This window comes from Carcharodon carcharias, chromosome 26 (assembly GCF_017639515.1).
Source record: "Carcharodon carcharias isolate sCarCar2 chromosome 26, sCarCar2.pri, whole genome shotgun sequence".
Classification (NCBI taxonomy): domain Eukaryota; kingdom Metazoa; phylum Chordata; class Chondrichthyes; order Lamniformes; family Lamnidae; genus Carcharodon; species Carcharodon carcharias.
In genome coordinates, this window is record NC_054492.1 from 25,126,137 (window position 1) to 25,148,336 (window position 22,200).

General features: G+C 43.1%; 1 protein-coding gene across 1 annotated transcript in view; it reads right to left on the reverse strand.

Moving 5' to 3' along the window:
- Positions 1-19,798, reverse strand: part of LOC121270043 (A disintegrin and metalloproteinase with thrombospondin motifs 7) — a 168,518-nt gene extending 148,720 nt beyond the window's left edge. The window contains exons 1-3 of the mRNA XM_041175365.1: positions 19,657-19,798; positions 18,760-19,121; positions 9,324-9,531 (exon numbers count right to left, since the gene is read on the reverse strand). Coding sequence (XP_041031299.1) covers positions 9,324-9,531; positions 18,760-19,121; positions 19,657-19,783 — 697 coding nt within the window. The 5' untranslated portion in view covers positions 19,784-19,798. The remainder of the gene's footprint in view (positions 1-9,323; positions 9,532-18,759; positions 19,122-19,656) is intronic.
- Positions 19,799-22,200: the final 2,402 nt, after the last annotated feature.

A 22,200-nucleotide genomic window follows, 5' to 3' on the forward strand; every position in this document is an offset into this window, starting at 1 on the left:
TTGAGGGTATTCATTACAAGAACATTTAGCAAGCTGGCTTTCAAATTTATTTTGTAACCTGATCAAGGAGGGAACCGCCCAAATCCAAGTTGAAGAAACTGTACAACCAGCATTGTTGCTGAACTCATTCACTGCTCGTTGTTCTATTCAGTTCTTCTCTCCCTGTTTTGTGTAAAACATTTGAGCATGAGGAGGGCATTCAGCCCCTTGAGCCTTAGTCACCATTCAGTTAAATCATGGCTGATATGCATCTTAACACATTTATCCACCTTGGTTCTGAAACACTTAATATTCTTGCCTAACAAAAACCTTATCAATCACAGCTTTGAAATTATCAGTTGACCCCCAGCATCAACAGCTTGTTAGGGGAGAGAGTTCCAGATTTGCACTCCCCTTTGTTTGAAGAAGTGTTTCCTGACATCACCTCCGATAGGCCTGGCTCTAACTATAAGATTATGCCCCCTTGATCCGAGCTCCCCCTGCAAGAGGAAATAGTTTCTCTCTATCAACCATATCCAATTCTTTAATCATCTTGAACACCTCAATTATATCACCCATAATCTTTTCTACAAGGGAATACAAGCCTAGCCTGCATGACCTGTTTTTGTTATTTAACCATTTTAGCTCCGGTGTGAGCCTGGTGAAAGTCTTGCGTAGATGCCAGAATCCAAATAAACCATCGAGGTGTGTGGTTCTAATGTTCTTCTTTGAATGGGAAAGTAATTGCCTCGGGTTTTCTCCAGCGACCCCCACTTCCCCCCCACCAACCCCATAATGTTCTCCCATCTCTCTTGAAAGCACAGACTCTATGTGGCCTACATGATGTTAGCCAGCCCGTACCTACTGAGCCAAGTCACTGTGGTAGTTAATGAAGTAACCATCTCAAACTGCCCTTGAGAAGGTGGTGGTGAGCTGCCTTCTTGAATCGCTGCCGTCCCTGTGGTGTAGGTACACCCACAGTGCTGTTAGGGATGGAGCTCCAGGATATTGACCCAAGGACAATGAAGAAACGGCGACATATTTCCAGGTCAGAAATGTGCGTGACTTGGAGGGGAACTTGTAGCTGTGATGTTTCCATGCTAGTGCTGCCCTTGTCCCTTTAGGTGGTAGAGGTTGTGGTTTGGGAAATGCTGTTGAAGACTCCCTTTTTTGAATCTAATATCTTTTCACTTTGCGCAAATGTTATCAATTCAATTTTATTGAGAGGTGATTAACCCTTTAAAGAATGAAAGGAATAAAATACAATCACTTCAAAAGTTCAAAACCAAGATTGGTAGATTTCTGTTAAGCAAGGGTATTAACAGAATCAACGTGGGTAAACGAAGTTAAGAGATACATCAACCACTGAATAGCAGAACAGGCTTCGGGGACTGAATGGCTTCCTCCAGTCCTCATTTCTTGGTCTAAATGAAGAGTTTGTCATTTGGCCAAGGAGAGGTTACAAAAGGACACAAACAATCGGATACAGGAGCCACACTAAAGGACTGGAAACTGACATGACTTTGTTTTTTCAGCTTACTGAAGCTGTGAAGTAAACCCCTCCCACCTTGGGCTCATTGCCCAATTGGATTTTCCAGTTCTGACAGCTGGAAGCTGACTTTTAGGCATAAGGTTATGAAGGAAGTGAGCAACAAACAGGGGCATTTTCCACCAAGCTTGGCTGGCTTTGAGCAGTTTGTCTCATGGAGGAGGGGAAGAGAAGCAAATCCAATGGAGGCTGGTTGTTGCCAATTCTGGTACAGGCATGATTCTTGGCATCCTGCCTTGGACTGCCCACCTCCCATCCTCCTGCCATTGGTTGCTCAATGTGTATAACCTTGTGGCACACCAGCTTCCCAACACTGGAAAATGAGCTGACTCTTCCATGACTCAACTGGATGTTTTTAGACTGCCAAATACCGTTTCTCCCCCCACAACTCCTGCATTTTTAGAGATAATTAAAAGAAGCGTTCAAAGAAAGTGATAAAGAAAACATCCTTATTTTTAATGTTAATGTTAATGATTTTTCTCTTGAATTGCTGGCAGAGGTGACCTATTCAATTCCTGGAGACCCCAGGACAATCCTGGAGGGTTGGCGGCCCCTATATATGTTTGATGTATTTTGTTCCTTTCACATATGAAAGACTAAACATCGCGTTCAATTCGTGCTTTGGGTCATTCACTAAAACGTTCTGTAAACAAAAGTGAATACAAGGATTTTTATGGATCAAGGGTTAAAATTAACACCAGGCATACACCAACAAATCTAGCTTTTATGGTCAAATATTGAGATGTTAAACTGAGGTCCCATCTGCCCTCTCAGGTGGATACAACAGTTGCCCTGGCACTCCTCCCAAAACCAGGATGTTTTCCCTGGTGTCCTGCCAAATATCTCACCTTCATTTGACATCACAAAAAAGGCAGATGCTACTTTGTGGGAGCTTGCTGTGCTTAAATTGTTGATTCCTACATTAGAATAGTGACTACACTTCAAATGTGCTTCATTGGCTGTGGAGTGCTTTGGGGTGTCCTGAGGTAGCGAAAGGTGCTATATAATTTCAAGTCTTTTTTGTGTTAAATCCTACGCGGATAACGTTCGAACAATTAGACGAGCTAGAACGTTATGAGGTCCAATTTTATACATGTTGGCAATTGGGCAGTAACCTCACAGATAATCTGAGTCATCGTCTCAATTAGCTTCACTACCTTTCAGGAGATATCCTCCTGGGAGTTTTGCCACATCCCACAACAGGAAGAGGATGTCTTACAACAATACAAGCTGAGTCTCGTTGCGCTCCCATGTGTAATAGCACCAGCTGACAGGAAGAAAGTGTTCTATTCAGAAACAGTACGCTCTATATGACGGAGATTTTGCTCTTGTGTTTGTTGGCTTTGCCCCTGTCCCAGCTCACTGAAAGCTACTGAAAGCCCCATCCATGTCATTGTCCCCTCCACTTGTCCATTCCATTGCTCTATTGGCCAGTCTCCCACCTTGCACCCTCTATAAACCTGACCGTGTACCCTAATTTGCACAGGTCCTGTTCGCCCATCACCCCTGTGCTCGCTGACCTATAATGGTTCCCAATCCGGCAACATCAGGATCTTAAAATTCTTATTCTCGTCTTCAAACCTTTCCATGACCTTGCCTTTCCCTATCTCTGTAGTTTCCTCCAGCCCTATGAAGTGTCTGCTCTCCTCTAATTCTGGCCTCTTGCATATCCCTGATTTTAATAGCTCCACCATTGACGGCTAGGCCTTCAGCTGCCTCAGCCTCAAGCTATAGAATTCCTTCTATAAACTTCTCCACCTCTCTTTTTAAAGATGTTCCTTAAAACTTACCTCTTTGACCAAGCTTTTGGTCATCTGTCCTAATGTCTCCCTATGTGGCTCGGTGTCAAATTCTTGTTTTGATAAGGCTCCTGTGAAAATGCTTGGGATGTTTTACTGCATTAAAGGCCCTATATAAATGCAAGTTATTGTTGCTGTAAGTACACAGGAGAGCTGATCATCCTTAGCAATGGAGCGGATCATCCTGGTGGCTAATGGAGATTGGCAGAGAAGTGAGGATCTCCAAAAATCTGGTGTTACGTATGTGGTATAGCGAAATTCTCGGTGAGATAATAAATTCAGCCATTATACAAGCGACAAAAACACCAGTGTATATTTTTGCTCACTAAGAAAAGGTAAACAAAACGGAACTAAATGGCCAAACAGATGTCCTTGTCTCACAAAACGTCTGGCTGTAAAACTGGAACTACACAGAATTTACACAGAATCTGGAGCACAGAAACAGGCCATTCGGCCCAACTGGTTGATGCCAGTGTTTATCCCCTACACCTGCCTCCTCCCAACCTATTCCATTTCATCCTATCAGGGAGGGATGGTGGTTACACTGTGTCCCCAACTCCATTACCCTCAGCACTAACAGGGTTAAGAAATGACTTAAGATCTGGAGATCTATTCTGGGTGTAGCCCTATCCAGGGAAAATTGGAACAGCTGCGAGTGTGCTGAACTCATTCCAACTTCAGCCTTTATATCTCTTGCAAGAATAATGCACGATTGGAGCAAAAGAACTGAAACCCAAATTGCGATGCAATGCACAGATTGCTGCACTGTTGTCCCTCAGAGGCGGGTGTTTTTTATTTGAAGAAAAACATTTATATTTTACAAAGACTCCACTGTTTCCCCCTCCGTATCATCTTGCATAGTCAGAGATGTTTGAAAGAACAAGTCTCCACCTCCTGAAATCCCCAATTTCCATCCAATGGAGGAGAATGAAATTGATTTCTTCAAGCGAACTTTTTTTTTGCTAAAATTACTGAATGAAAGGAAGGTCTATAGAATAATTAAAGGGTTGGAGAGCACTTCTATTGATAGATTATTACAATTAAACAGTTAGGAAGGACCAGGAAGTATGAGGTTGTACTATGGAAGAGTAGAAATAGGATATTGGGCAGCACTTCTTTTCCTAGAGAGCAGTGAGGCTCTGGAGTGTGTTGCCGGTTGGTGTAGCGGGTGTTGACTCTGCCTTCCAGAGGAAGCTCGAGCAGTTCCTGGCTCGGACAGAGATCACATCAGATAGAAGGTCAGTGTGGTTATAGGTAACACTTGGTCTGTATGATCTCCTGGATTCTGATCTCCAGAGGGTTTTATTTTCCTTTATTGACTCCAGATTTCTCTGCCTCTCCCAAGAGATTACATTTCTGCAGTGTTGTGTGGAGAGGAGGATGTTTTGTGATGATGTTCCACCCCTTCCTGACCTCCATTTACAGCCAATGAATGACATTAAAAGTGTAATCACTTTTGTAATGTGGGCAACATGATAGCTAATTTGCCACACAGCAAGGTCCCACAAAGGGCAATGACATGCTTGACCATCATCATATCAACTGTTTTTGATGTTGGTTAACATTGAGAACCATAGGATCTTTTCCATCTGTCTAATTGATGGCGGACAGGGCCTTGGTATATTTTTATTCTTTCATGGGATATGGGCATCGCTGGCAAGACCAGCATTACTGCCCATCCCTAATTACCCTTGAACTGAGGGCAGTTAAGAATCAACCACACTGCTGTGGATCTGGAGTCACAAGTAGGCCAGATCCAGGACAGCTGGTTTCCTTCCCTTAAGGGCATTCATGAACCAGATGGGCCTTGAAGATAGAATCCCTGATTTTAATAGCTCCTTCAGCCTTCAGCTGCCTCAGCCTCAAGCTATAGAATTCCTTTGATAAACTTCTCCACCTCTTCCTTCTTTAAAATCTTCCTCAAAACTTACCTCTCTGAGCTTTTACTCATCTGTCCTAATATCTCCTTATGTGGCTCAGTGTCAAACTCATATTTTGATTACAAGAATCAATAATAGCTGTCATGGTCACCATTACTAAGGCTAGCTTTATATTCCAGATTTATTAACTGAATTTAAATTCCACCAACTGCTGTGGTGGGATTTGAACCCATGCCTTCAGAGCCTCTGGATTACTAGTACCAGTGACATTGCCACTACACCACCATCTCCCCCAAATGCCCCATCTGAAAGATGGAACCTAATACTGCACTGGGAAGGTAATTTGGTTTTGTGCTCAAGCTTCTGGAGTGGGGCTTGAACCAAAAGCCTTCTGGCTCAGGGGTGAGAGCGCTACTCACTGAGCTACACTTGGCACCTCTCCTCAGCTAGCCTGTCAATGGAAATATGGATGTGGAGTTAATTTACTCTCTTTTGGAGCTGGAGGGGATTACAAACAGGTGGATTGAGCATTCAAGATTATTATTTGACTTCACCTCGTGCCAAAATAATCAAAAGTGATTTTAATCCAATTTATCAACATCTCTGTGAAAAATGGCTTTGAACTTTTAACTTGCCTTCCTATCTAGATGGCAGCACGCAGGGTCAGAACACAGCTGCTTATACCTCCATGCACACTACAGGGTGGATAATATTTACTGGGCATGCATGCCACAGATTTTTGATTCTACACAGTCATTGTGCTTGTTGTTCGCTCTCCCACTGAATGTAGGAGGGAGGAGGTGGCAGATTCACCACAAACTCAAGAGGAAAAATTGGAACTGCACTTTCCAATCCAAAATATCTGCTGTATTGCAGCAGAAAGCAAGAGGACATCCAACATTTAACCTTGTATTTACTCTGTTGCCTGTATCCTTAATTGCACCAAGCCTGTTCATCCATCACCCTCTGTGCTCGTTGACCTATGCTGGCTCCCACTTCACCAAGTCTTGAATTTAAGATCCTCGTTTTCCCCCCTCCCTATCTCTGTAATCTCCTCCAGCCCTACAACCCTCTGAGATCTCTGCGCTCTGCCAATTCTGGCCTCTTGTGAATCCCTGGCTTCCTTTGCTCCACCATTGGCGGTCGTGCCTTGAACAACAATCAGCAATTGCATTTATAAAGCGCCTTAACATATTAAAATCCTCCAAGACCTTCACAGATTTTGGCATCAAGACACGTAAAGAGAAACCAGGACAGATGAGCAAAGGTTTGGATGTAGGTTGTAAGACGCATTTTAAAGCAGGACAGCGAGATGGAGAGACCGAGGGGTAGAGAAAACTTAAAGTCTTCAAGACCCGTTTTTAGATTATTTCTATTTATAAGTTTTTATTACAAAGACTACCATTTCAGTAAGTCATACCTGGTTTAGCTAGCACTACCCATGCAAAGGTTGGCAGTGCACAGATATTAGTCTGTGATGATGATACAGCTAAAGCAGAAGCAGATGCAGAGAGAATCCCAGAGCTTAGGACCCAGGCAACCGAAGGCACAGCCGCCAATAGCAGAGTAATTGAAATAGGGGATGTGCAAGTGGCCAGAATTAGAGCCAGGCTATTCAGGGGTGATGTCAGGAAGCACTTCTTCACACAAAGGATTGTGGAAATCTGGAACTCTCTCTTCCAGAAAGGTTGTTGACACTGGGGGATCAATTCAAAATTTCAAAGCTGGGGCTAACCGATTTTTGTTAGGCGAAGGTATTACAGAAGGGTTGCAGAACCAACGTTGGCAAACAAAGTTAATATACAGATCAACTATGATCTAATGTAATAGTGGAACAGGGAAAGGGGCTGAATGGCCTACTCCTGTTTTTATATACGTAACACAATACAAAAAGTTAGGTATGATTTATATGCAGGAGGAGATTGTACACTTGTTTTTACTGTAAGTATTGTTTTTATCAAGTTCAAGTGAGACTTGCATCCCCATTCACTAAATCTTGGCTCAGTTTAACTAAATATGTTAATATTAGAGTAAGTTTACTTGCAGCTTAATGAAAGAATGTAGGGAATTAAACACAGAGGCGAGTTCTGGCATGTAAGGAAATATAAAGCACAAGAAGGTAAAAGAAAGAAAATTCAATTTTCACATCTTAACATGTTGGATGAAGTTGTGAGTTAGAGAAACAGAAACAGGCAGTCGGAGGGAGAGGATTGGAGGGAGAGAGTCAGAGGGAGCAAAAGCCCCTACCGGTGCTTCACTGCAGCAATGTGGTCAGTGTGAGGCACAGGGTGAATCCGGAAGTGACCATTTGCTTTTCTACTGACACCAAAATAAATATACTGGACATAAAGGCATTAGTACTGGACTGTAGACAGACCGGCTAAAAACTGTACTGTCCAGTATAAAACTAGATGAACGGAAAGAGGGTTGGGTGGGGGGAGGAGAAGAGGATCGGGGGTGGGGAGAAAGATGGTTGGCGGGGAAGAAAAGAGAGTTGGTGGGGTAAAGTGGGTGGGCAGTCAAAGGTTTATGCTATGACTTCAGGGTATACAATCACATTCTGATAATGTGCCCACTCGTTCAGTCTCTGGTCTTGGACTATGCTAATTCACTGGGTCAAATCCCGGAACTTCTTCCCTAACAGCACCGTGGGTGTACCTACACCACAGGGACTGCAGCGGTTCAAGAAGGCAGCTCACCACCACCTTCTCAAGGGGCAATTAGGGATGGGCAATAAATGCTGGCCTTGCAAAAGACACGTACATCCCATGAATGAATAAAAAAAACAGAATTGCTCATCAAAAAAGTTTGAGGTCCATTTAATTTGCCATCTACTATCCTGGTAGTCACATGATACAGTGGTAATGTAGCTATTGACCAACCACAGCAATCAATCTACAAGAGGCCCAGATGTGAGGAGATGAAAACCCCCAGTGTTGGAGTGTTCGAGAAGGAGAGATTAATTCCATTGGGCATATTCCCAAAATACAACAGCAGCTTGAGAGTTCTGCACTGTCATTGGGGTGCACCTTATACCAGCACTGTTTACCCAGACTGCCAGTAAACCCTGGTGGGTAAGATTACCTGCATTCAGAAAACGTGTCCCATAATATACCTTCCCTTGCTCGTCTGTGGGAAGGCACTTCCACAGGTCTCAGTCCCCATTTATATAGCCTTCGCTTTCTGTTCTCCAAGTAAGGCCCCATCAAGAGACCAGTTCAGAAGGCAAGCTTGGGACACGACCGACATCATGTCAGAACTGTAAGCAGAGGAGTTAAGCGTGAGCCAGTCCCATATCAACAACGTGCTCGTGCCACGATTCGAGTTTGTATCATGAGGGATGTCAGTCATGTGAAGAGACTGGAGAAGCTGGGATTGTTCTCCTTCAAGCACAAAAGGTTAAGGCAAATTTTAACAGAACTCTTCAAAATTATGAAAGCTTTGATAAGAGTAAATAAGGAGGAACTGTTTCCGCTGGTTGGGGGGGTGGGGGGGGGTGCGGGTTGGTTAGTAACCAGAGGAGATAGATTTAAGATAACTGACAAAAGAACCAGAGGGGAGATGGGGAGAAATTTTTTTGCACAGTGAGTTGTTATAATCTGGAACATGCTGCCAGAATGGGTGGTGGAAACAGATTCAACAGGAACGTTCAAAAGGGAATTGGATAAATACTTGAAAAGGAAAAATCTGCAAGACTTTAAGGAAAGGGCAGGAAAATGGGATTAATTGGATAGCCCTGCCAAAGAGCCAGCACAATCCTGGCGGGCCAAATGGCCTATTTCTGTACGATACTCTGATATAATTGTGCCGAGGCACAGAAACTACCCAGTGCATTTAGCAGGTCAAAATGGGCAGCTGCCCTGAAGGCAGATTGAGCAACCCATGAAAAGGTGGACCTTCACTCCTGTTGTGGAATAATGGTTTAGATTTAAGAGTGCAGCTGAGAGCAGGAATCTCTGTTTGCTGTCAGCTGAAGCCTTAACAGAAGAGCACCGAATGGGAGCAGCTACGTTCTCAATCTCTGACCTTCACACTTGATACTTGTGCCTGAAGTTTAATGTGAAACTCCTTCTGCTGCAGATACCTGAATGACTCATATATCGGAGGTGGGCTTACCCGACACACCACACGTTCTATTCTCTTCAGGACTACTCCTCTTCATCCTCTCCATCAATTCATCGTGCCAGTCGGAGTCCTGCATTCCCTTCATTTCTGGAAGGTGTCGTTTGTAAATAACATGGGGCTGTGGTGTGGCTTCTTCCCAGGGATGTCCCTCCAAAGGTTCAATAAAGTAATCTTCATCTGACAATCGGAATACACCTCTCTGAAAGCGCAAATGAAGAGTTTCACATCAGGTCTTCTCTTTTAAGAGGCATCTTCTCACAGAGCTGGGCAATATAATGAACGACTTACCTTAAAGTGCAGTGACTGTTGTTATGTAAATAATACATACAGAAAACTCTCAAAAACAGCAACCAGCATTTAAACTTTTTTTGATGTTGATTGAGGAAAGGAGAGAGGAATGGTGGGTGGGGACACAGGAGATTTTAGTGACACACACAGCAGAAACATACTTTGGCTGTTGTGCTAATTTGATATTTGCACTAAGTTCCATTCACCACCACACTAGTGCTTGCTGGCCTACAGTAGCAATGGCTCAACCCTCTCTATCTCTGTAACCACAGTGATTCCAAAAAGGAACACCAGCATTGTTACTGGGCTAGAATTCCAGAGGCATGGACCAGTGTTTCAGGGACAGGATTTGAAATCCCACCATGGTGGCTGGAGGAATTTAAATTCAATTAATAAATAAATAAATCGGGAATAAAATCCTAGTTTCATTAATAATGAAATTACTAGACTGTCATAAAGACCCGTCTGGTTCACTACACCCTTCAAGGAGGGTATCTGCTGCCCCTACCTAGTCTGGTGAGCCCAGACCCACAGTAATGTGGTTGACTCTTAACTGCCCTCTAAAATGGCCAAGTAAGCCACTCAGTTGTAAGCAGCTCACCACCACTCGCTCAAGGGCCATTAGGGATGGCCAATAAATGCTGACCTTACCATCCAAGCTCATAGTCCAAAAACAAATTTATAAAACCTTCCAAGATTGTTAATGTTGCAATCCTATCATAATGAAGCACATACTCTAGTTGTAAATGAGAGCAGCTGTTATTAATTGGGGAAAGGTTAGGGTGTTTTTCTTAAGTATATATATAAGAACTGGTTTCCACCTGTGTTGGGAGAGAAGAGGGGGAGTCTGTGCATGTCTTCTCTGGGTTATGTGCATGAACCTATGTTAAGGAAATACTGGCTCCAGATTCCTCCTTTGCTCAGTGAATTATAACAATGATTGCTGCATTCCTCCAATTCTGGCCTCTACTGCACCCCTGATTTTTATCATTTCACAATCTTTTCAGGTGCCTGGGTCCTAAGCTCTGGCATTCCCTTCCTAAACCTCTCCACCTCCTATCATCCTTTAAGGCACTCCTTAAAACCAACTCTTTGACCAAGTTTTTCTGCACCTGTCCTAATACCTGCTTATGTGGCCCAGTGTTGGATATTTTTTTGGATTCACTGCTTACACAGCATTAAGATCAGTCTTTGCTAGGTATTTTCAGCAGGCTGAAAGGAATTTATATCAATTGGTTAACTTTCGTACCTCAACACAAGGCAGCGGACACATGCTGCCCTGGAATTCCTTAAGATGTGTGGTCTGAGTGTTGCCATTGGACAACTGGGGGTTGCCTGAATGGGGAATGTTTGGTTATACTGTAATTGAGGCCCTGGCTTGTTTTGCGTTAACACATAGGGTGGTTTTAACATGGTAATAATGTCAGTTAAATGCAGAAGAATTGAGTTGCATCTCTTTTGAGCTACCTTTGATGGCTGGATAGGTGAAGCATTAAGTTTGAAAGACCAGATTATTCACATGAGGGAGAACATTCTAAGCAACTAAATGAACAATGGCTTACCATCCAATATAATTAAGGGAGATTCATTTTGATTTGCAAATGAGCCTTGTTTCAGTATACCTTCATAGTATTTGGAATAGCTTCCATGGCTGAGTCTAGCTCAGAAGTCAGTCTACGGGCAATAGATGATGTGGGCTCGACTGTTTCAGCAAGTAGGAAATGAAAATATTAGAAAAAGAATACAGAGACACTAGAGAAGATGCAAAGAGGATTTGCAAGGTTATCACTGGAACTGAGAAATACACCCATCAGGAAGAACTGAACAGGCTGGGGCTCTTGTCTCTCGATAAGAGAAGGCCAACAGGTGACTGAGCTATTAGAGGTCAAGATTAGGATTCGATAGGATAGACGTGAGAGAACATTTTTCCACCTATGGGGAGATCAAATCTAGAGGCCATAAATTTAAGACAGTCACTAATAAATTCAATAAAAAAGTTTAGGAGAAACTTCTTTATCCAGTGAATGGTTAGAATGGAAAATTTGCTACACAATGAATAGTTAAGATAAATAATAGATGCATTTATGGGAAAGCTTGATGAAACATGAGAGAAAAAAAATGGAAGGGGATGTTGATAGGGTGAGACGAAGTAGGGTGAGAGGAGGTTCAGAGGGAGTGCAAGCAAGCATCAATGGCCTGTCCTGAGTTATAAGTACTTAGTAAAATGTTTTCTGTTTTGAATGTACAATGTATACTGAGAGTCATTACAAGGAGAGGCACCTTTATTGCTTTTGAAATAGAATCAGGGAATGTTTACAATATAGGAGGAGACAATTCAGCCCATTGCATCTGTGCCAGCTCTCTGCACGAGCAACTCATCCAGTCCTACTTCCTGGTCCTTTTCCTCAGAGTCCGGAAAACTTCTTCATCCGTAGATAATTATCCAATTCTCTTTTGAAAACCACAATTGAATCCGCTACCACCGCATTCTCAGGCAGTACATTCCAGATCCTAACCACTGTTTTTCTTCTTATCGCCTTTGTTTCTTTTGCCAATCACCTTAAATCAGAATCCTTTGGTTTTTGACCCTTCCACCAATGGGAACAGCTTCTCCCTATCTACTCTGTTCAGACCCCACATGATTTTGAATACCTCTATCAAATCTCCTCTTAATCTTCTCTTCTTGAAGGGAAATATATTACAAAGTACAGCCAAGTTTATAAATTAAAATCAAAAGCAAACTACTGGTGCTGTCTGATCTGCTGAATACTTCCAAAATATTCTATTCTTATTACAAAGTAAGGCAATTCATTGTCTGATGCTGTTCATTGACTTTTCCAATGTTAAATCCTCATTCATGCCTTTATTACTTTTCGACTCGACCATTTCAAAACTCTTATAGGTTGGCCTCCCATCTTGCATCCTTTATAAATTTGAGTTCATCCAAACCTTTGTTGCCCCTTTCCTATCTCTCACCAAGTCCAACACAACCAACATCACTAGAACAGATCATCCTGCCTTTACCTCATTGCTGTTTGTGGGAGCTTGCTGTGTGTAAATTGGCTGCAGCTTTTCCTACATTGCAGAAGTGACTACACTGCAAATGTACTTAATTTGCTATGAAATGCTTTGAGACATGGTGCGGGTGTGAAAAACACAATATAAATGCAAGTTCTTTTTTTTCCTCTTTCTGGTTTAGCAAATGGCTTAATGGCCAGAGCCACTTTAACTGATTCTCAGCACCACAAAGCATCGAGTCACATCCAATTTGTTTCTTGGATTCACAAGGAGGAGGGTAGGTGTCAGCCTGACTTATACTCTAAACACAAGGCGAGCTTTATTGGCTCCAGAGACACATTTTACTGAGCTGGAGCCAGTTCAACAATGTTCCAAGATTTCTGCTAGAGCCATAATTGGATCAGTGACTGCAGCTTGTGGAAGATTCAGGCTCGAGTAAGTTCCGAACTTCACTCTGTGCATGTTAAAATAATGTTGGGCAAGATAACCTTCTCTCCTCCTTATTAGTACAATGAAGAAAATTCAGGGACCATTCAATCAGAAATGAATAAAAGTAAAACCAAGTTACAAATTTGAAATAAAAATTGAAAGCTTTATAAAGTGCACAGTATATCTGTCATCAGCTGAGAAAGAAAAAGAATCAGGGTGTGAACTATTCATCAGGGGTGGGAAGGGAAGCAGGAGCCTTGTTACAGGGTAGACTCAAATAAAGAGGATAAGGGAGAGCAGAACAGCAGATCAAGAGTGAAGGATTTGCTGACTATTTCTCACAGGATCTTAAAGAAAGAACTTGCATTTAGCACATTTCATGACCTCAAACACTTCACAGCCAATGAAGTACTTTTGAAGTGGAGTCACTGTTGTCATGTAGGAAACAAGGCAACCAGTTTATACACAGCAAGATCCTTCCAGCAGCAATGCAATAACGACCAGACAATTTTTTTTCAGTGAAGTCGGTTGAGGTCTAAAATATTGGCCCGAACACCAGAGTGAACTCCCCTGCTCCTCCTCAAAATAGTACTGTGGGATCTTTCACACCATCTGCGAGTGCAGAGGGGGCTGTGGTTTAACATCACATCCAAAAGACAGCACCTCCAATAGTACAGCACTCCCTCAGTACTGGCACCTGGAGTGTCCGCCTGGATTATGGGAGCAATTCTTTGGATTGGAAATTGAACCCACAACCTTTTGAATGACTGATGTGAAACCACAGCCAATATTTAAGATTAATAATGGATGAAAAGGATCACAGGGCTTACCTTTCCTCATCCATCCAAAAAGACCCTGCAATTCCCATTACATCACCTAATTTTTCCTTAAGCAATTCCACAGATGTTGTCTTTGTTCTCTCTTCCATGTTTTCATTGCTCTGTGAAGTAGAATTGCCAACTTTGGCATCTCATGAACTCTCAGTTCCAGTGGCCCCACCTGGTCAAGTAGCCTTTATTCCCTCATCTCCAATATTTTTATAACTGAGAAACAAAAAAATGATCAGAAAAAGTGAAGACGACACACAATTTTGATTTTGCTGCCTCTATGATTTTTCTCCTGGGGTTTTTTTGCTCACAGTAGAGGCCAGAAGATTAATCATTAATTTCCAAAGACTCCAGGACAATGCTGGAGAGTTGGAAAACCTAATATAAAGTTGTTCCTGATATTAAACTTAAACTTGCAATTTGAATTGTGTCCCAGAATTTGACTTCCACGATTTGTAATAATTTTCTGTATATATCTCTACAAGAGCCCTCCTATGTTATCACCTTTGCATAGCGTGAAGCCCAGGTACCTCCAGTCACAAAGGGACAGCGAGTGGTTTACAAGGCAAGTAATATAATCATAGAATCACAGGATGACACAGCACAAAAGGAGGGCATTGAGCTCCTCAAGTCTGTGTCTGCTCTTTGATAGAGCTACCCAACTAATCCCAATCCCCTGCTCTTTCCCCAGAGCCCTGTAAATATTTCCCCTTTCATATATTTATCCAATTCTCTTTTGAAACTTACTATCAAATCTGGTTCCACAGTCTTTCAGACAGTGCATTTCAGATCACAAGAATTCACTGTGTAAAAAATATTTTCTCATGTTGTCTCTGATTCTTTTACCAATCACATTCAATCTGTATCCTCTGGTTCCTGACCTTTCTGTCACTGCAGTTGCTCCTTATTTGCTCTGTTAAAACCCTTCATGATTTTGAACACATAGTAAGAGAATTTAAAATGCTGAAAAGAAATGAAGAGAGCTGGACAGTACACCAAGGTACTACACAATATTACATGGTATTTACAGTACAGAAACAAGCCATTCAGCCCAACAGGTCCATACATTGTTTATGCTTCACACAATCCTCCTGCTACCTTTCTTTATATAACCCCATCAACGTATCCTATTCCTTTCTCCCTCATGTGCTTACCCCCTTAAATGCATCAGTGTTATTTGTCTCACCCAATCCCTGAGGTGGTGGGTTCCATAGTCTAACCACTCTATTGTTCAATTCCCAATTGGATTTATTAGTGATTATTTTATATTTATGGCCCATAGTTCAGGTTTTGCCTAAAAGTTAAAAAATCTCTCCATGTCTACCCTATCAAACCCTTTCATAACCTTAAAGACATCTATCAGGTTACCCCTCAACCTTTTCTTTTCTGGAGATAAGTGCTCCAACCTGTTCAGCCTTTCTGATTGTTTTAACCTCTCAGTTCTGATAACGTGAGTCCATTTCTTTCAGTCAGCCCTGCTGAGCTTTTCCAATACTTCTTTATCAACTTCTCACCTATATTTAGCACATGCTGCAGAGTGAATTTATATCTCTACTCCATCAGCTACAAGAAATAGCCCAGACTTGAAAGCTACCCAGTAAATATAGACCCCTGCTAACATTGAGCTATTTTCTGCTACCTCTCAGCTATGATGTTAACATCTGCAGGTGTTCAAAATTACTATTGAAATTCCAGTCTTTCTAAATTGAGAATACATGTTTCAACTCCATGAATGCACTTTAATCTATTGAATGAAACAGATTAAGTCACTTGTTGAATCAAGCTGCTATTTGCAATAAAATTAGTATTTAAGTGCAGGAAATTTGGCACAACGAGTCTGTGCTGTGTGTATTTGTGGGTGCAATTATCTAAATAGTATTTAACGGTTTGTGTGCCGAGTATGCACTGAGTTCCAGTGTCTTAATATGGATTTGGAAATTCAATCTGCGATGTTAAATTGAGTAGGGCTTCCTATCTGTGTTATTGGCTCTCAGCCGCATGATCTTGACATTTATTGAAGGTGCTGCCACTTACTGACACAATAATATTGTGACATCATTAGAAATTAACGAATTCCCATGACAAAGGCAGATCGCCTTAGGAAGGCAAGAAAGATTTGCATTTATAGAGCACCTTTCATAGCTTTAAGCAAGACATCCCAAAGTGCTTTTACAACCAATTAAATTTTGAAGCATCGTCACTGTTATAATGTAGGAAACATTGTTTAATAGGATTATTTTGCCATTGCTGTTTCCCTATGATCAGCCCCTTATCCTGAGGCTGTACCCCCGTGTTCTAGGTTCCCCAGGCAGGGGAGCCAACCTCTCAAGTGTCTACCCTGTCAAGCCCTTTCAGGGTGTATGGGCGGAATTTTGCGGCCCCTCCCACTAGCGCGATTTTCCGGACCCGCCAAAGTCAATGGGCTTTTGAATGACCCGCCGCATTTTACGGCCCCCATCATGGTAGAGGCAAGGGCCATAAAATACGGCCAGCTGTTCCAAAGTCCATTGATTTCGGCAGCACCGGAAAATCACGCCGGCAGGAGGGGCTGTAAAATTCCGCCCTGTGTCTCAATGAGATCACCTCTGAAATAAAAACCCTGTCTGCAGGGTTGCGCAAGGAAAAGGTTTATGTTGCTTCTGTTTCTTTCGCAGGTAAACTTCTGGCACAATTTTAAGCTGCTTTTGATCTTATTTGAATAGATGAAAGAAAAATAAACCACTGAATTTGGTAAAGACCAAAAAAAAATCCTAAAAAGAAACAACTTTTTAAAATAAACGTTGAAAAGTTAAAAAGCCCATTCTATTCATATATAAATTTCTCAGTTCATTACACTCCAGATGTCATACTTCAGTGTCAAACACTAAGTATAAAAAAGGAAAGAAAGCGGCTGCTTTTTCTGACTTTGATAACTTTACCTATTTCTAAGGGATTTACAAATAGCTGTGAATCAACAAAACCTCCCTCCAAATTAGCCTCAGGTTTTACTCCTGATGGAGGAGACCACTTTCCCCATTGGAAATGGCCTTCAAGGGAAAGGCCAGTTTAAACACTGCTCCACGTTAGAAACTGGGGATTTCCTGATTACCTGTCAGGCGAGATCTGCCAGTTACGTTTAAACACATGCTGACAACATCAACTTATTCTTTACCCAACAGGTTTGCTAGATCTCTTCAGAGGATAGCGGAGGGTTGGACTGGAGTTATGTATAGGCCAATCCAGGCAAGGATGGCAAGTTCCAATCCCTAAAGGGCAATTGTGAACCTGTTGGGTTTTTATGACTTTTACCTATATCGCTTTCTAAAAAAAATTGCCATGATAGGGTCTGGATTCCTAGCGCAATGATATAAATCATGTACTGTACCCATGTATGTAGCATTGTTCTTATATAGTGCCGTTAACTTAGAAGGAATAAGGAGAAATGGACACTGAGCCAAAGAAGGAACAATTAAGCAGGGTGACCAAGGCTTGGTCCAAGAGGTGGGCTTAAGGAGCAGATGGAGATGGAAAGGCAGAGATATTCAAGGGAGGAATTCCAGATTGTGGTGTCTGGTTAGCTGAAGGTATGGCCAGTCATGGGAGGGCAAAGGGTGGGAAAGTCAATTACAGAGAAGCCAGATGAACCAGGGGTTTGTGAGAGTGGAGGAGGTGACACTGGGCTGGAAGAGATGTCAAGTTAGGAAGGATGAAGCAAAGAGCGAATTTAAACACAAGAATGAGAGTTTTACATCAGACACTTTGGGGACTGGGAGACAATGAAGGTCAGCATTGAGAGGAGTGATGGGTGAGTGGAACTTGGTGCAAAATACAGTCCAGGGAGCAACATGGATGAACTGATGTTTACAGAGGGTGGAGAATGGAAGGCCAGCCAGAGCGTTGGGGTAATTGAGTCTGGAGGGGACAAAGGCATGAAATAAGCATTAACTCTGATCACTGCATTAAGGAAGGGTATGATTGCACTAGAGAGGGAACAGAAGAGATTTTCAAGGGTTTTTTTGGGCTACAGGAATAGAGTGGGAGAATGAGACTAGCTGAATTGCTCTATCGAGAGCCAAAATGGACTCAGTGGGCTGAATGGCTTCCTTCTGTACAGTAATGACTCTATGTTGCTTGGAATGGTGAATTTTAGCTATGAGTAAAGGTTAGGTAGGCTGAGGTTATTTCTTTAGAACGGAGGTGGCTGAGGGGAGGTATAAAAATTATGAATGGCCCAGATAGAATGGATAGAAATGACCTATTTACATTAGCAGAGAGATCAATAACCAGAGGACAGAGATTTAAAGTAATTGGCAGAAAGACTGGAGGGACATTGTGGGGTCATCTTTTCACCCAGAGGAGCCTGGGACTCAATGCCTGAAAGGGTGGTAGAGGCAGAAACTCGTGTTATATTCTAAAAGTACTTGGATTTGCAGTTGAGGTACCGTAACGTATAGAGCTGCGGACTGAGAGCTGGAAGGTGGGATTAGACTGGTAGGTTTTTTTTGGCTGGCATGGACACAATGGGCTGAATGGCCTCCTTCTGTAATGTAAATCTTTCTATGTTCGTATGGGCTGACGAAGGGAATGAAGTAACAGAGGGTGGAGTAGGCAAATTGTGAGAGAGAGAGAGCGCACCTGGGGTTGGGAACACTCCTCAGAGTTGAATAGGGTGGGGGATGGAGTTTATGGTCTGGGTCTGAAATGTGATTCCTTTCTGCAAATGGGCAATAAACGTCAAGCTTACCAGTAATGCTGAGACTGATAAAGAAAAAGTCAATGCAAGTTGTCGGGAAAATGTTGACTGTTATGGGCAATATCTGGGTGGCTGATATGGAAATTCAATGCAGCTTAATTGTTAGAATGATAATAGTTACAGATGTCCTCACCAGGCCGCGGCAGGTGCTGATGGCTGCTACCCCAGTCTCCGCTGCTTGCACTCTCCCTATAAAGTGACAGCCAGCGGGCTTCAGGCGGTTGATGGCAGCCCCTTTCATGCCCCCATAGCGTCTCTCGGCCACGAAGCCGGGAGCAAGGAGAGCTCGGTTGATGGTCAAGTTGAAGAGCAGCTGGCGTCCTCTGTGAGAGAGCTTATAGTGAACGGCCGTGCCGGGCCCCCGCTCTGCCGGCAGCTCCCGGCGATGCAGACGCCTCACCTGGTGGGACACATCGTGAGACAAGAAACGGCCAAGGTGGTCCACTTTGACCGGGTGGACCAGCTCAGGGTGAGACAGAGTTTGAAGAGGGCGCTCTGAGAAGGAAACGAGAAACGTGTCAAAAAATACACTCACGGCCACAGAAATACATCCTGACCTCAGATAAACTGGAAATATACTTCTCAATGGTTTAACAATCAGTTCCAAAATTGTTGCGAACAATGGAATCTGTTTGCTGCTAAATGCAATCTCCAAACTAAACAATCTTTTAAAGCAACAATACGAACATCAAAAGATCGAGGGTATAAAGTTGATGCCGTTGCAATGACACATTAACACAAATTGTCAGTCATCTGTGTACATAAATGTCTTCGGAGTTTCTGGGAGGCTGGAATTTTTGCAAAATATTTGGTCTAAATCTGCGCGCCGCTCAATGCAGAAACTTAACAAATGTTGCAATTTTTTTTATTTAAAAACAAAGAGAAAAGTACCGAGGAAGATGGGGAGGCTGCAGCTCAGGCACTTCACCGATTCGCAAATGTTAAATAGGATTTTTAAAAATATATATATAATTTGCAGAAGTTGCTGCGCGTGGGCTATTTGTTCATTAACCAGAAACAAAGCACATACCTTGTACACTGAATCTCTTCTGTTCCTTGCCCTGAACTCCAGTCAATCCTTCAGTTAGCACAAAGGCAAGAAAGGTTGTCAGAGTCTGAAGAAAGTTACCAGTGTTCCCGCTCCACGGGTTCTGCATGTTTCCGCCTTCGCTGTTTTGGACACGGAATTATTTTTTAAAAGTTTACCACGATGCTGCTGGGGATCCTGGAACATGTCACAACTCTGCAAATAACGTCCCGGCTGCTTTCACAGTGCAGCAGAGGCGAGCACTGAGCGATCCTGCCCCAGAGTCTCTTTCTCTGTCAGAGATGTGTGGTGAATTGGAGGTGGGGGGGCGGGGGGGGGGAATCATGAGTTGGGACGGCCCCCGATCTGACAACATAGCGCGTTCATCAAGCGCACACACACACACTGCGCTGCCCCCTCTCATCAGCTGCTTTCGGCTCCATCTATTTGCATACAGTTCCTGCTCTCCCCCCCACCAACCCCTCTCTCACAGGGGAACAGGCAAACCTCACAAACACTTGCAGAAACAGACCAACACACTCAGAGAGTCAGACACACTCACAGGGACACAAATACTCAGAGACACACACACACACAGACTCAGACACTCACAGGGACAGAAATACTCAGAGTCAAACACACAGAGACACAGACACAAACTCAAACACACACACAAAACCTCAAACACACACAGACACAAATACTCAGACACACAGACACAAACTCAAACACACACACACAACCTCAGAAACACACACAGACACAAATACTCACACACACACAGACACAAACTCAAACACACACACAACCTCAGACACTCAGGGACATAAATACTCAGACACAAACACACAGACACAGACACAAACTCAAACACACACACACAAAACCTCAGACACACACACACAGACTCAAATACTCAGACACACGAACACACAGACAGACACAAACTCAAACACACACATACAAAACCTCAGACACAGACACAAATACTCAGACACACACAGGAACACATACTCAAAACACACAGACACATACAAAAACAGACTTGAACACAAGCAAGCACTCTCACAGTCACACGATTACAGAGTTGAGATATTATTCAAACAATTAGGCATTTTTTGTCATTATTGTCTCCCCTCTCCCCCCGCACCAAGCAGTTATCAAACCTTCTCTTTCCCACAAGTTGTGAACTTCTCTCTCTCTCTCGATAGGGGCGCCCCCCAACCTTCCCTCCGTAAAAGGACAGAGCACCAACAAAGCGCAACTTAAGCGAGCAATCCTGGGTGAGAGCAGCGAACCCATGTTCCGGGAATCGGGACAGAATCCCCACTCCCTCACTCCACTCCTGGGGAATAGGATGCGCGTTCACACTCTTTAATCTGCCTTTTAATGCGAAATGGATTATCAGATTAAAGGGGATCTAAAATGTCATTTTAAGATTGCTGCAGGAGCCCTTTTTTTAAAAAAAACTCTCGGTTCTCTGAGAGTTCTGGACAAGGCGGGTCCAGAGCCTCACAGACTGGGACATTCTAATAAACTGATGGGCTCTTTTCGCCTTGTGTTTGGGGCCACATAGTGGCCAATGCCGGAACGGCAAGTAGAGATTGCGAATGGGTAGGTAAACCGCAGCCCCACAGTGGGACAAAGAATGTGATACTTTCCATTTGAGGAACTGGATGTGATGAAGACTCGCTGACTTGAGCCATTTTCTGTGCATTGTCGACGATTATGTCCCCGTTACTAACATTTATGGAACTTCATAAAGCACAAAATCTAGGCTGACCCTTCAGTGTGGTACTGAGGGAGAGCTGCTCTGTCAGAGGTGCTTGTCCTTCAGATGAAATGTTAATGTCTGTTCTCTCAACTTTGACCACAAGTCCATCGGGTGCTGGTCTGTACATAATGCCCTAAAGGCTCTGCAGGAAAAGGAGATGGTGGATCCTGCTGGATGGTTCCCTGAGCAGACTGTCAAAGTCATTTGGTGAATTCCTCATCGCCAGAACGTTCTAATATACACCAAGACATAGCTTGGCTGGTGGTGAGAAAAGCCCTCACCGAAAGATCCTTCATGCATGCCCGGAGTCTCACCCGCTCCGCACGTTGCCCTCAAGGTGGCTGTTGTTGGGAAGAGAATGTTGTCCACCTCCTTCAGGAATGTGCCTTTTCAAAAAAGACCATAGAGTCATAGAGTTATACAGCATAGAAACAGGCCCTTCGGCCCATTGTCTCCATGCTGGCCATCAAGCACCTATCTATTCTAATCCCATTTTCAAACAATTGGCCTGTAGCCCTGTGCGCTATGGCGTTTCAAGTGCTCATCTAAATACTTCTTAAATGTTGTGAGGGTTCCTGCCTCTACCATCCCCTCAGGCATTGAGTTCCAGATTTCAATCACCCTCTGGGTGAAAACATTTTTCCCCAAATCCCCTCTAAACCTCCTGCCCTTTACCTTAAATATATGCCCCCTGGTTACTGACACCTCCGCTAAGGGGAAAAGTTTCTTCCTATCTACCCTATCTATGCCCCTCATAATTTTGTATACCTCTA